Raw genomic sequence first — 14,412 nt, 5'->3', positions numbered from 1 at the left:
ACAGCCGCTTCCCATGTTGATGTACTGAGGGATAGCCAAGTCGGCCTTTCTTGGCTAACAATCTAACCTTCGGCCTCCAAGACGCAGGTAAATTTTTGAGCCTTATTTTAGAGTAAAAAATAGCGTCTTCATTGCCGGGAAATATGATAGGCACATTAGCACCAATGAGTGAGGTTTTGATCATTTAGTATCGAGCTGCCTAAAGATGAAAGATTGAAGTGCAACTTGGCACACAAAAATGGTGGTGAACAGCAATACTTTTTGAAAATATTCATAGTATTTCTTAAGTGAAATTTTGTTGATTAATTTTATATTTCATTACATGTGGAGGAAGGTGGGGGTTAAATTTGTGACATTGTGCATAAGTGTGATTTTTATACCCCCCATGCCTGTAGCCTAGGCTCCTTGAGATTAGAAACTGTAAAATATAAAGATAACTAAATTACAAGATGACATCCGTGTTTTTAATAATTTTATGGAATGCACAAACGATGGTATTGTAATGGTTTAATCAGGTCTAATTTGTGGAGTTCACTGTAATCTAAATGGGTGAGACAGTGTAAGTTCCCTGTTAGAGCTGTAGATGATTTCAAATGTATGAGGGTGGAACAAGGCAGGCCATGGGATGTGTTGGAACACCCAATTATGGAGGTATGGATGAGGATTCCAACCTTGCAGAATTAGGCCACATTTCTCAGATGGAAAGAGGCACAGATATGGTCAGACGTTTTGTTCATCTGAAGATCAAAAATTGTGCACACCTCCTAAGATATAGAAATACTTACTTTTGGAACTGTATTTATTCTCTTTTCTCGTTTTACCCGCTTTTTTCAAGCAATTATCACAAACAAAGCTGTAAGAGAAAATCAATATTAATATTTGATTTACATTCATGATATCTGAACATTTCATTTTGAAGTTAGGCACTATCCTAACTTTCAGAAGGTAAAGACTAAACACCACTCAATTTTATGTGCATCAGTCCCTACTTCCATCTTTTTCCAATTTCTAAACCTAGGAGAGACAATTATTTTTAATTTGTGGTATCACAAATATCACACCATAAGAATTTGGGCCTATTGAAAGACACAAGAGAAATAAATTAAAAAGGACATGTGAATCATAAATATAAAGGTGCTCAATCTCAGCTTCTAAACAAGGCTGTGTCTCCAGTATTTAAGCTGCTGTTCACCAGGTCAATCCCAGTATTTGACTGTTAAATACACCAATGCATGTTGCTGTTGGCAATTCTACCGAAGAAAAGTACAGCACTTGGAGTTCCAGTGTCAACGCAAAGTAGGCCAATTTACAAATGTGGGATGTTGGAGTTATGAGATGATCCAATGTTCTTTTCTACAGTGTGCCAGTGGAAGAAAGAAACAATGCAAATACACTTTTAGGAACAGCCTGAATGTAAGGGATGAATGTTTTATGAAAATGATATTAATAGCGCCTAATTTAAACATATTATCTTAACAATCCGTTCACCCAAAGATCAGTTAAATAGCACACAACCTACTATCTAAACAATACCCACCCTGAAGGCCAAATAGTTTCATTATGGAGAACGCAGATCTGATGCATTTTGCGACCACATTCTTTACATTCAAAAAATCTAAAATAAGGAAATAAAATTGCAGGTGACCATTTTGAAAACACATTGTTAGCTTTGAACATCATTAATTCAAGCTGGTAACATTACCAAATATCCAACTCAATTTCAGAGCAAGATAACTCTTCTGCAAATTCTGCAGAGACCTGAAACTAAATTACTGCTCATGCATACACAGTGGAGGCCAAGCTTCTATTTTCTGGCCAAACCTACCATTAAATTATTAAAAGACAGGGTGCAATAACTACAAACTTAAAATTTAAATAATTAAAATTAGCCAATTCATTAGCACTTCCTGAAGAGTGCTCATTATAGCAAACAGGACATTGGAATAGATAGACACAAAATGCTGGAGTAACTCAGCAGGACAGGCAGCATCTCTGGAGAGAAGGAATGGGTGATGTTTCGGGTCGAGACCCTTCTTCAGACTAATATATATCCTTGGTACACAAAAATGCTTGAGAAACTCAGCGGGTGCAGCAGCATCTATGGAGCGAAGGAAATAGGCGACGTATCGGGCCGAAACCCTTCTTCAGACTGATGGGGGGTGGGGGGGAGAAGGAAGGAAAAAAGGAGGATGAGGAGCTCGAGGGCGGGGGGATGGGAGGAGACAGCTCGAGGGTTAAGGAAGGGGAGGAGACAACAAGGGCTAGCAAAACTGGGAGAATTCAACGTTCATGCCATCCGGACGCAAGCAACCCAGGCGGAATATGAGATGCTGTTCCTCCAATTTCTGGTGTTGCTCACTCTGGCAATGGAGGAGACCCAGGACAGGGAGGTCGGATTGGGAATGGGAGGGGGAGTTGAAGTGCTGAGCCACCGGGAGTTCAGGTAGGTTATTGCGGACTGAGCGGAGGTGTTCGGCGAAACGATCGCCTAACCTCCGCATAGTCTCCCCGATGTAAATCAGCTGACATCTAGAGCAGCGGATGCAGTAGATGAGGTTGGAGGAGATACAGGTGAACCTTTGTCGCACCTGGAACGACTGCTTGGGTCCTTGAATGGAGTCGAGGGAGGAGGTGAAGGGACAGGTTTTGCATTTCTTGCGGTTGCAACGGAAAGTGCCCGGGGAGGGGGTGGTACGGGAGGGGAGGGAAGGGAAGAATTGACAAGGGAGTTGCGGAGGGAGCGGTCTTTGCGGAAGGCAGACATAGGGGGAGATGGGAAGATGTGGCGAGTGGTGGGGTCACTTTGGAGGTGGCGGAAATGGCGGAGGATTATTTGTTGTATTTGCCGGCTGGTGGGGTGAAAGGTGAGGACTAGGGGGACTCTGCCCTTGTTGCGAGTGCGGGGATGGGGAGAGAGAGCAGTGTTGCGGGGTATGGATGAGACCCTGGTGCGAGCCTCATCTATGGTGGCGGAGGGGAATCCCCGTTCCCTGAAGAATGAGGACATTTCCGATGCCCTGGTGTGGAACGTCTCATCCTGGGAGCAGATGCGGCGTAGGTGGAGCAATTGGGAGTAGGGGATGGAGTCTTTACAGGGGGCAGGGTGGGAAGACGTGTAGTCCAGATAGCCATGTGAGTCAGTTGGTTTGTAGTGTAGCCATGTGAGTCAGTTGGTTTGGGTTGATTGCGTCCGGATGGCATGAACGTTGAATTCTCCCAGTTTTGCTAGCCCTTGCTGTCTCCTCCCCTTCCTTAACCCTTGAGCTGTCTCCTCCCATCCCCCCGCCCTCGAGCTCCTCCTCCTCCCTTTTTCCTCCCTTCTCCCCCCAACCCCCCATCAGTCTGAAGAAGGGTTTCGGCCCGAAACGTCGCCTATTTCCTTCGCTCCATAGATGCTGCTGCACCCGCTGAGTTTCTCCAGCATTTTTGTGTACCTTCGATCTTCCAGCATCTGCAGTTCCTTCTTGAACAACATAATATATATCCTTAATCAGCCTGCAAAAGGGTGTCGGCCCGAAACTTCACCCATTCCTTCTCTCCAGAGATGCTGCCTGTCCCACTGAGTTACTCCAGCATTCTGTGTCTATCTTCGATTTAAACCAGCATCTGCAGTTCATTCCTACACACCAGGACATTGGAAGAATCTGCAGAAATCAACGATGTAAGTAGCGAGCTGCTAACGCATTTAAATGTATTAGCGCCACTGCGAACTCCCGAAGATAGCGACTGCAAGGGAATCCCCGAACGGAGAAAAATCCCTGACCTCGCGGAGGCGCGCAGGTACAGTAAGTACTGTACCTGTAAACACCGGGGAGGCCTTCATGGAGTCCGGAATTGAGGCCGTCGGGCAGGATCTCCCAGCAGCAACGGAGCTGGAGGTGCCGACTGTAAGGGAATCCCCGATCTCAGGGGAATCCTCGACCTCGCGGAGACTCGCAAGTACTGTACCCTTAAACACCGAGGAGGGCTTCATGGAGTACGGACTGGAGTACGTCGGGCAGGACTACAAGACTGAAGCGTAGGGGACTTCGGCCCCCTCTCCCTACCATCCTACCGGCCAACGTACAGTCACTAGAAAACAAAGTGGAGGACTTAAGGTCAAGGCTGCTTTACCAAAGGGAGCTGAGGGAATTTTCTGTGTTCTGCTTCACAGACACATGGCTCACCCCCATCTTCCCAGACTCAGCGGTCCAGCCTGAAGGGTTCTCCATCCACCATATGGACCGTACGCAGGCATCTGGGAAAGGGAGAGGAGGAGGCGTCTGCCTCATGGTCAACTCTTCGTGGTGCTCAGATGTGGCAGTCCTATCCAACTCCTGCTCTCCACACCTCGAACATCTGGCGGTGAAGTGCCGTCCCTTCTACCTACCGAGGAAATTGACCTCCATCATCCTGACTGCGGTCTACATCCCACCCCAGGCAGACGTCCGTCTGGCACTGGAGGAGCTGTACGCCGTGGTCAATAAACACCAGAAGGCTTACCCAGAGGCATTTACCACCGTATCCTGGGACTTCAACAAAGCCAACCTGAAGAAATTGCTCCGTAACTTCCACCAACATGTCTCCTGCAGCACCAGAGGATTAAACACTCTTGACTATCAAAGACGCCTATCGCTCTATCCCTCGCCCTCACTTCGGAAAATCCGACCATTCAGCTGTGCTGCTTCTTCCTGCATACAGGCAGCAACTGAAGAGCGCACCCCAGAGATGAGGACTGTACAGAGCTGGTCGGGGGGGACGGGGACAGAGGAACAACTCCAGGACTGCTTCGAGTCTGTAGACTGGGCAATGTTCAGGGACTCGGCAACGGACCTGAATGAATACGCCACAGTCGTTACAGACTTCATAAGGAAATGCATGGAGGACTGCGTTCCAACAAAAACCTTCCGAGTGTTTCCTAACCAGAATCCTTGGATGAACCATGAGATCCGCATTCTTCTGAAGGCAAGATCCCGGGCATTCGGGCTTGAATGCCATCACCTCCTACAAGACGAAATCAGGATGCGGCTCAAACGACAGAGAAGCATCACTCCCTGTTAAAGTCATAGTCACAGAGGCCAACGTCAGAAGATCCTTCAGAGGGGTGAACCCTCGGAAAGCACATGGACCTGATGGTATTCCCGGTCGAGTTCTCAAGACCAGTGCAGACCAACTGGCGGGCGTTTTTGCAGACATTTTCAACCTCTCACTTCTGAGGTCTGAGGTTCCCACCTGCTTTAAGAGGGCATCAATAATACCGGTGCCCAAGAAGAGTAAGGTGATGTGTCTCAATGACTATCGACCAGTGGCACTAACGTCTGTGGTGAAGAAGTTGGTTATGGTGCACATCAACTACTACTTCGACAAGAACCTCGACCAACTACAGTTCGCATACTGCCACAACAGGTCAACGGAGGATGCAATTTCACTGGCTCTCCACTCCGCACTGGACCACTTGGACAATAAAAACACCTACGTCAGGCTGTTGTTTATAGACTACAGCTCGGCGTTTAATACCATCATCCCTTCCAAGCTGGTTACCAAGCTCATGGAACTAGGCCTCTGTGCACCCCTCTGCAATTGGATCCTTGACTTCCTCATCCACAGACCACAGTCTGTTCGAATTGGAGGAACCACTTCATCCTCCGTAACAATTAGTACGGGAGCACCTCAAGGCTGCGTGCTCAGGCCCCTGCTTTACTCACTCTATACCCATGACTGTGTAGCCGGTCATAGTGCAAACTCCATCATCATGTTCACTGCTGACACCACTGTGGTTGGACGAATCACAGATGGGGACGAGTCAGAGTATAGAAGTGAGATCGACCGACTGACCAAATGGTGCCAGCACAACAACCTGGCTCTCAACATCAGTAAGACCAAGGAACTGATTGTGGACTTTAGTAGGGGAAGGTTGTGGACCCACAATCCTGTAGTAAATGCCTACTATTTTCTGTGTGCTTAAGCAAAGCAAGAATTTCATTGTCCTATACAGGGACACATGACAATAAACTCACTTGAACTTGAACTTGATATCAACGGGACAATGGTGGAAAGGGTCAATAACTTCAAGTTCCTGGGCGTGAATATATCAGAAGATCTTTCCTGGACCCAGCACACCGATGCAATTGTAAAGAAGGCACATCAGCGACTCTACTTCCTGAGAAGATTACGGAGATTCGGCATGTTGAAGAGGATTCTCCTAAACTTCTACAGGTGCACGGCAGAGAGCATCCTGACTGGTTACATCTTGGCCTGGTTCGGCAACTTGAACATCCAGGAGCGAAAAAGACTACAAAAAGTTGTGACCACTGCCCAGTCCATCACCGGCTTTGACCTCCCCACCATCGAAGGGATCTATCGTAGTCGTTGCCTTAAAAAGGCAACCAAAATCATCAAGGTCCCACACCATCCTGGCCACACACTTATCTCACCACTGCCATCAGGAAGAAGGTACAGGAGCCTGAAGACTGTAACGTCCAAGTTCAGGAACAGCTTCTTCCCCACAGCCATCAGGCTATTAAACACAACAAATAAGCTATGAGCTCTGAACTGCAAAAGACTATATTATTATTTGTTATTTGCACCACATTTGTTATTTATTGAACTTTTTCTTTTTTTTCCTGTTATATACAATGTTTACATATTCACATATTCTGATGTGTTGCAGCAAGTCAGAATTTCATTGTCCCGTCCGGGACATATGACAATAAAACATTCTTGACTCTTAGTCCGTTTTGGACTGAGGAACAAAGTGAGCGACACACTAATGGTGAAATAATAATTGCATGTGACAGGGAAGAATGATAATCCAGAATACTTACGGCTCAGGATCCAACGTGTCATTTTTTTTCTTTTCAAACTGATCTTTTGAAATTGTTCTGAGGAAAGAAAAACATTCACAAAGCTTTGAGATAAACAATGCATGATACTTGCCCCCAACACCTGATTTTCAATACAAAGACTAAATGCTACACCATGTCTGCATCGCACACAATATTTAATGTTATTTGTGACAATGAACGAGCAACCATTCTGTGTAGCCAATGTACAGGTAGATGGCCTGAATCCAGGCCTATACAAACAATCATACACAGTTAATATGACAGTTAATGTGAGACACACCCCACTTAACATCTCTCCCTTCTTACAGAGAAATTACAAATCTTCGTTTGAGGAAATAAAAGCAGAAAATAATGGAAAGATTGAGTATGCCAGGTAACATCCGTTGAAAGTAAAAAGTATAATCTGTTTTAAGTTGCAAAGAAAGAGGAGTGAGGAGAACAAAGGAAATGACTGTGTTCGGATGAAGAAACTGAATGACATAAAATGCGGCTTGTTGATTGCCAGCAGATTAAAACACAGTAGGTAATATGACTCACAAAAATGCTGGAGAAACTCAGCGGGTGCAGCAGCATCTATGGAGCGAAGGAAATAGGTGACGTTTCGGGCCGAAACCCTTCTTCAGACTGATGTGGGGTGGGGGGGAGAAGGAAGGAAAAAGGGAGGAGGAGGAGCCTGAGGTAATATGACTCAGTCATTTCTGATCTTTTATATCAGTGTGACTTTCATTATCTTAACAGCCATATCTTAACATTGAAATCAGTCTGGAAGATTCTCAGCAATTCATTACTCAAGTAGAAAATTCAAAAAATTCACTTTTCTCTGAGCAAATAAATTTCTTCTCATCATCAGTATCCTAAATTGAGACTGACACCACTGGTCTACCCTTTATCCACCCTGTCAAACCTCAGAAGAATTTATATGATTCAATAGAACCATGGCTGTTAAACATTTTAATATGTCTTCAACAATGACCAGGGACTTTATCCACAGACAGTGGTAGAATCACATCCATTACCAGAATTGTGTCACCCTGTGGAATGTTCAATCTCATAACCACCTGACTAAACTAAACCAAACTAAATGGCTGGGTATTTTCAATGATTAATAAACATGTGTGTCACATATGTGGGTGCCAAACTCATGGATCTGGGACTCAACATCTTCCTCTTGACTCTGAACCAGAGAGACACAAGAGAGAAGATTGCAGGATGTGGGAAGTCAGGGGCACTGCTGGTGTCTCTGACCACTACACCTGTGGGAACTGTGTCCAGATGCAGCTCCTCAATGACCGAGTTAGGGAACTGGAGCAGCAGTTGGATGACCTGCGGTCCATCCGGGAAAATAAAAGCTTCCTGGATAGGATGTCACTCCAAGAGTACAGTAGGTGCGACTGTTAGAGACGGAAAGGAAGGGATGAAATGAGTGCAGGAGACTTCAGTGGAAGTACCTCTTGAAAACAGGTACACCCTCCTGGGAGGTGTCGGGGCAGACCACACTTCCAGTCCGAGCGGCGGACAGATCTGTGACCCGAATCCTGGCGCCGAGGCTCGACCAGCGAGACCGACGTCAGGCAGAGCCGTAGTGGTAGGTGACTCCATTGTCACTGAGAACAGGAGATTCTGTGGCAACAGGCGAGACTCAAGGATGCTGTGTTGCCTCCCTGGTGCCAGGGTCCAAGACGTCTCAGACCGACTTCAGCACATCCTCGAGAGGGAAGGGGAGCAGCTGGGAGCAGTTGTGCATGTAGGCACAAATGACATGTGTAAGAAGAGGAAGGTTCTGCAACGTGAGTAAAGAGAACTAGGTAGGAGGCTGAAAAGCAGGACCTCTTGGGTGGTTATCTCTGGTTTGCTTCCAGTTCCTCGTGCAAGTGAGGGTGGGAACAGGGAGATAAGGGATCTCAATGTGTGGCTGAGGAGTTGGTGCAGGGGGCAGGGATTTAGATTTCTAGACCACTGGGATCTCTTTTGGGGCAGAGATGACCTGTACAAAAGGGACAGGTTGCACCTTAATTGGTGGCGGACCAATATTCTGGCAGGCAGGTTTGCTAGTGCTACACGGGTGGGTTTAAACTAAATAGTGGGGGGGGGGGGGGAATCAACATCATGGAAGCGTATGCATGCAGTTAACGGGAAAGAGAGTGTAGAAAAGATCACGTTGAAACTAATAGGGCAGGGGAATGGGAACCAATGCAAGGAGACAAGGGGACATAAAATGAGGACAGAAGCAAAAGGTAGAAGGCTGAAAAGAAAAACAAACCTGAAAGCTTTGTATCTTAATGTGAGGAGCATTTGTAATAAACTGGATGAATTGAATGCGCAGTTAATAGTTAATGAATATGATATAGTTGGAATTACAGAGACATGGCTCCAGGGTGACCAAGGCTGGGAACTAAACATGCAGGGGTATTCGATATTCAGGATGGATAGACAGAAAGGAAGAGGAGGTGGGGTGGGATTGCTGGGTTAAAGAGGAGATTAATGCAATGGTAAGGAGAGACATTAGCTTGGATGCTGTAGAATCTGTGTGAGTAGAACTGCGAAATAGCCACGGGCAGAAAACACTTGTCGGAGTTGTATACAGACCACCAAACAGCAGTAGGGAGGTTGGGGATAGCAGCAAACAAGAAATTAGGGATGCTTGTCGCAAAGGTACAGCAGTTATCATAGGCGACTTTAATCTATATATAGATTGGGCCAACCAAATTGGTAACAGCGCTGAGGAGGAGGATTTCCTGGATTGTATACAGGATGGTTTTCTAAGCCAATATGTAGAGGAAACAAGTAGTTGGCAGGCCATCCTAAACTGGGTATTGTGCAATGAGGAAGGATTAGTTGGCAATCTTGTTGTGCGAAGCCCCTCAGGCAACAGTGACTATAACATGGTGGAATTCTGCATTAAGGTGAAGAGTGACACGGTTAATTCAGAGACTGGGTCCTGAATTTAAAGAAAGACTTTGATGGTATGAGACGGGAATTGGCTAGGATATTCTGGTAAATCATACTTAAAGGATTGACGGTGGAGATGCAATTGCAAAGATTTAAAAATTGCCTGGATGAAATCCAAAAATTGTTCATCCTGGTCTGGCAAAAAAACAAAAAAAAAACAGGGAAGGCGGCTCAACCGTGGCTAACGAGGGAAATTAAGGATTGTGTTAAATCCAAGGAAGAGGCATATAAATTGGCCAGAGGAAGCAGCATACCGGAGGACTGGGAGAAAGGGGTTAAGAGGGGGGGAAAAAGAGCATTGAAAAAAGGGTCCTTTTTAGAGTGGCAAGCAGTGATTAGTGGGGTGCCGCAACACTCAGTGCTGGGACACCAGTTAATTATAATAAATATTAACAATTTAGACGAGGGAATTAAATGTAACATCTCCAAATTTGTGGATGACACAAAGCTAGGTGGCAGTGTGAGCTGCGAGGAGGATGCTATGAGGCTGCAGTGTGACTTGGATAGGTTAGGTGAGTAAGCAGATGCATGGCAGATGCAGTATAATGTGGATAAATGTGAGGTTATTCACTTTGGTGGCAAGAACAGAAGGCAGATTATTATCTGAATGGTGTCAGATTAGGAAAAGGGGAGGTGCAACGAGACCTGGGTGTCCTTGTACATCAGTCATTGAAAGTAAGCATGCAGGTAGGTACAGCAGGCAGTGAAGAGCTAATGGCATGTTGGCCTTCATTGCGAGAGGATTTGAGTTTAGGAGCAAGGAGGTCCTACTGCAGTTGTACAGGGCCATGGTGAGACCGCACCTGGAGTATTGTATGCAGTTTTGGTCTCCTAATTTGAGGAAGGACATTATTGCTATTGAGGGAGTGCAGGGTGGGTTCACCAGGTTAATTCCCGGGATTGCAGGGAATGATGAAAGAATGGGTCGACTGGGCATGTATTCACTGGAATTTAGAAGGATGAGAGGGTATCTTATAGAAACATATAAAATTCTTAAAAGGATTGGACAGGCTAGAATGTAAAAATGTTCCCGATGTTGGTGGGAGTCCAGAACCAGGGGTCACAGTTTAAGAATAAGGGGTAGGCCATTTAGGACTGAGATGAGGAACAACATTTTCACCCAGAGAGTTGTGAATCTATGGAATTCTCTGCCACAGAAGGCAGTGGAAGCCAATTCACTGGATGTTTTCAAGAGAGAGTTAGAGTTAGCTCTTGGGGCTAAAGGAATCAAGGGATATGGGGAAAAAGCAGGAAAGGGGTACTGATTTTGGATGATCAGCCATGATTATGTTGAATGGCGGTGCTGGCTCAAAGGGCCAAATGGCCTACTCCTGTACCTATTTTCTATGAACAGCTTCTTCCCCACTGTTATCAGTCTCTTGAATGAACCTCTCATATGCTTCGGATGAATTCCCGGTCTTCCAGTCCACCTCATTCCAGCCCTTGCACTTTTTTAAATCTGCAATTTCTCTGTACCTGCAACACTACATTCAGCACTCTTTTTATTTTCCCTTGTACTACCTGATGTACTCACGTATGGTATGATTTGTCTGGTTCTGGATAGCATGCAAAACTAAGTTTCCTCTGTATCCCGCTACACATAAACTAATACCTAACACCAAAAGAGCATTACAATGGAAAGTATTAAAGACGGAACTAGAATTTGTCTCTATAAGTTTTTTTGGTCGATTGTTGCAGAAAGGTTCAGTGAAATTAACAAAAACAGGTCATGGATAACTGAACAAGTTATGCAAAGTACAGAGCTAAACAAAGTCAAAACACAGGGAATCCATATGTGGTCTCCATGTTCGAGTTCATTTCATGCAAGAAAACTTGAATGATTGATGATATACAAGCTGCACTTCAGGGAGAAACAGCAGATTTCTGGTAACGGTGACTGTCCCCAGTTTACAAGAACTACACAAATCATCAAAAGGGTTCTGAAATCCAAAGTTCATTTGTTTGGAGGATTCAGACGTGACTCCCTTCTCATAGAAAAGTTAGTCAGCTTAGTGTTTCATGCCCAAGTATTTTAATTATATTCAGCATTTTGAATATTCAAAAAACACTTTTATTAGGATGTTGTCACTGGTAGGTAGATAGTCAAGAAGGCTGTTGGTACATTGGCTTTCATCAGTCAGGATACTGAGTATAGGAAGGAACTGCAGATGCTGGTTTAAACCAAAGATAGACACAAAATGCTGGAATAACTCAGCAGGACAGGCAGCATATCAGTCTGAAGAAGGATCTCGACCCAAAACGTCACCCATTCCTTCTCTCCAGAAACACTGCCTGTCCCGCTGAGTTACTCCTGCATTTTGTGTCCATCTTACTGAGTAAAGGAGTTGTTACATAACAGTTGTGCAAGATATTGGGGAGACTACACTTTGAGTACTAGGTTCAGTTTTGGTCACCTGAACTGAGCTGTAGGGAGGATGTCATTAAGCTGGAAAGAATGCAGAGAAGAATTATGAGGATGTTGCCAGGATTTGAGTGCCTGAGCTATAGGGAGAAGTTCAACCGTTACAGAGGTTAAGCAAACTAGGACTTTATTCTTTGGAGCTGCAGAAGCTGAGGGATGATCTTACAGAGGTGTATGAAATTATGAGGGAATAGATAGGATGCATGCAGTATTTTACATAGTGCAAGGGAATCAAAAACAAAGAGGACATATGCTTAAGGTGAGAGGGGCAAGATTTAATATGAACAAGAAGGGCAACTTTTTCACTCAGAGGATGGTGGGTATATGGAACGAGCTGCCAGAGGAGGTTGGTGAGGCAGGTACTATAACAACATTTAAAAGACACTGGACAGGCACATGAATAGGAAAGGTTTAGAGGGATATAGGTCAAATATAGGCAAATGGGACTACCTTAGATGGTGCATTTGGCATGGATGAGGTGGATCAAAGGGCCTATTTCTTTGACCCTATGAATCTATCTCTCCAAAGATGGTGAGAGTTTCAATGTAAAAGTTCTTGCCAGCATTTTGTTTTTATTCATCTCAGGCAAAGGTTCCAAAAATATGCAGGTGTTATTTGGGAAATCAAGTGCTCAGTCAGGATATATTTTAGATATACGTTTATTATTGTCACATGTACCAAGGTACAGTGAAAACATCATAAGACATGGGAGCTGAATTAGGCCATTCGGCTCGAGTCTGTTCCGCCATTCGATCATGGCGGATGTATTTTTCCCACTCAACCCCATTGTCCTGCTTCTCCCATTAGCTTTGACGCCTTTACTAATCAAGAATCTATTAATCTCCGCTTTAAACATACCCAATGACTTGGCCCCCATCCCTGACTGAGACAATGAATTTGACGGATTTACCACCCTCCGGCTACAGTTATTCCTCATCTTCATTCTAAAGGTACGTCTTTTTATTCTGAGGCTGTCCCTCTAGTCTTAGACTCTCCCACTAATGGAAACATCCTTTCCACATCCAATCTATGTAGGCTCTTCATTATTTGATAGATTTCAGTGAGATTCCGCCCCCTGTTTTGCATGCTATCCAAACAGATCAGATATACCATACATAAATACAATCGTCAAACTCACGTACAATAGATAGAGCAAAGGGGAAGATGCAGTGCAAAATATAGTTCTCAGTATTGTACTGCACCAGTTCCAGAGACAAAGTCCAAAGTCCTCAGTGGGGTAGAGGTGAATCGAACAGTACTCTAGTTTATGAAATGATCCTTCAAAGGCCTGATATTAGAGGGTGAGAAGTTGTTCTCGAGTCTGATGGTGTGCGCTTTCAAGCTTCTGTACCTTCTGCTGGACGGGAGCAGGGAGAAGTTGTTTGTTCCAAAATATGAAGAATAAACAATCAAGGTCGTCATCATTAATTCAATTCCACAACGGAAATGACAACACACAGAAATAAATGAAAGTGCTACTTACGTTTGTGGCTGGGTAGGATCGTCACCCAGAGTGACACTGTCGCCTTGGATCTCATTGAAGCACTTCTCACAGAAGTGATACCTGTCAGCAAGAAGGCCATATTTGGGTGAACTGCTCGTCCACAACACAGCCAGCCCAGCAACGGAGCCACCAATCAGAGGGCAGGTCACCACGGCGAGAGGTTTGGTTGGTTGATTGATGACATTACGGGTCAGTGTTTTACCAGGGTTGGGTCAGGTCAATGTGGACAATGGGGAGGGGAGGTTTAAGAAAAAAGGGGAAGGAACAAACAGCACAGACAAAGTAAGACGGAACACCAAGACAACACAGAGCAGAAAGCCAAGGCAAAGCATATATTAGCATTTGGTCTCATTGGATAGGTTAAAAAGCAACACCACTACATAATTAAATTAAATCATTAAAATTTGATTCATGGGCATGTTGCATCTTTGGATTATTAGTGATATTACCAAAAAATAAATTTAGCATTTTCTCACTATAGGCTAGGTTACGGTGAGTAGAAAACATTGAAAAACATAGAAAAATAGGTGCAGGAGTAGGCCATTCGGCCCTTCGAGCCTGCCAGTGTAGTTATGCAGAGGGCAACATGCCCATCACTGCACCATGTTCCGGCAGTCTGCTATCTTTTTGTTTAACTTTGTTAATTGCCAATGAGAATTTTCCCTAAATAAGTTAAGAATCAATCTTCCTCGCTGAATTCTCAGTCAATATTC

At 44.8% G+C, this 14,412-nt stretch overlaps 1 protein-coding gene across 5 annotated transcripts in view; it reads right to left on the bottom strand.

Moving 5' to 3' along the window:
* The window catches only part of LOC116985723 (CREB binding protein), a 137,615-nt gene that overhangs the window by 46,133 nt on the left and 77,070 nt on the right, over positions 1-14,412 (bottom strand). For 3 of the 5 annotated variants that reach the window (XM_033040653.1, XM_033040655.1, XM_033040654.1), the window contains exons 20-23: positions 13,679-13,789; positions 6,804-6,860; positions 1,538-1,615; positions 786-853 (exon numbers count right to left, since the gene is read on the bottom strand). In XM_033040653.1, coding sequence (XP_032896544.1) covers positions 786-853; positions 1,538-1,615; positions 6,804-6,860; positions 13,679-13,789 — 314 coding nt within the window. The remainder of the gene's footprint in view (positions 1-785; positions 854-1,537; positions 1,616-6,803; positions 6,861-13,678; positions 13,790-14,412) is intronic. The other 2 variants (XM_033040656.1, XM_033040657.1) reach the window with 1 other exon arrangement.

Source organism: Amblyraja radiata, chromosome 22 (assembly GCF_010909765.2).
Source record: "Amblyraja radiata isolate CabotCenter1 chromosome 22, sAmbRad1.1.pri, whole genome shotgun sequence".
NCBI lineage: Eukaryota > Metazoa > Chordata > Chondrichthyes > Rajiformes > Rajidae > Amblyraja > Amblyraja radiata.
This window is presented reverse-complemented; position numbering and strand designations above follow the sequence as displayed.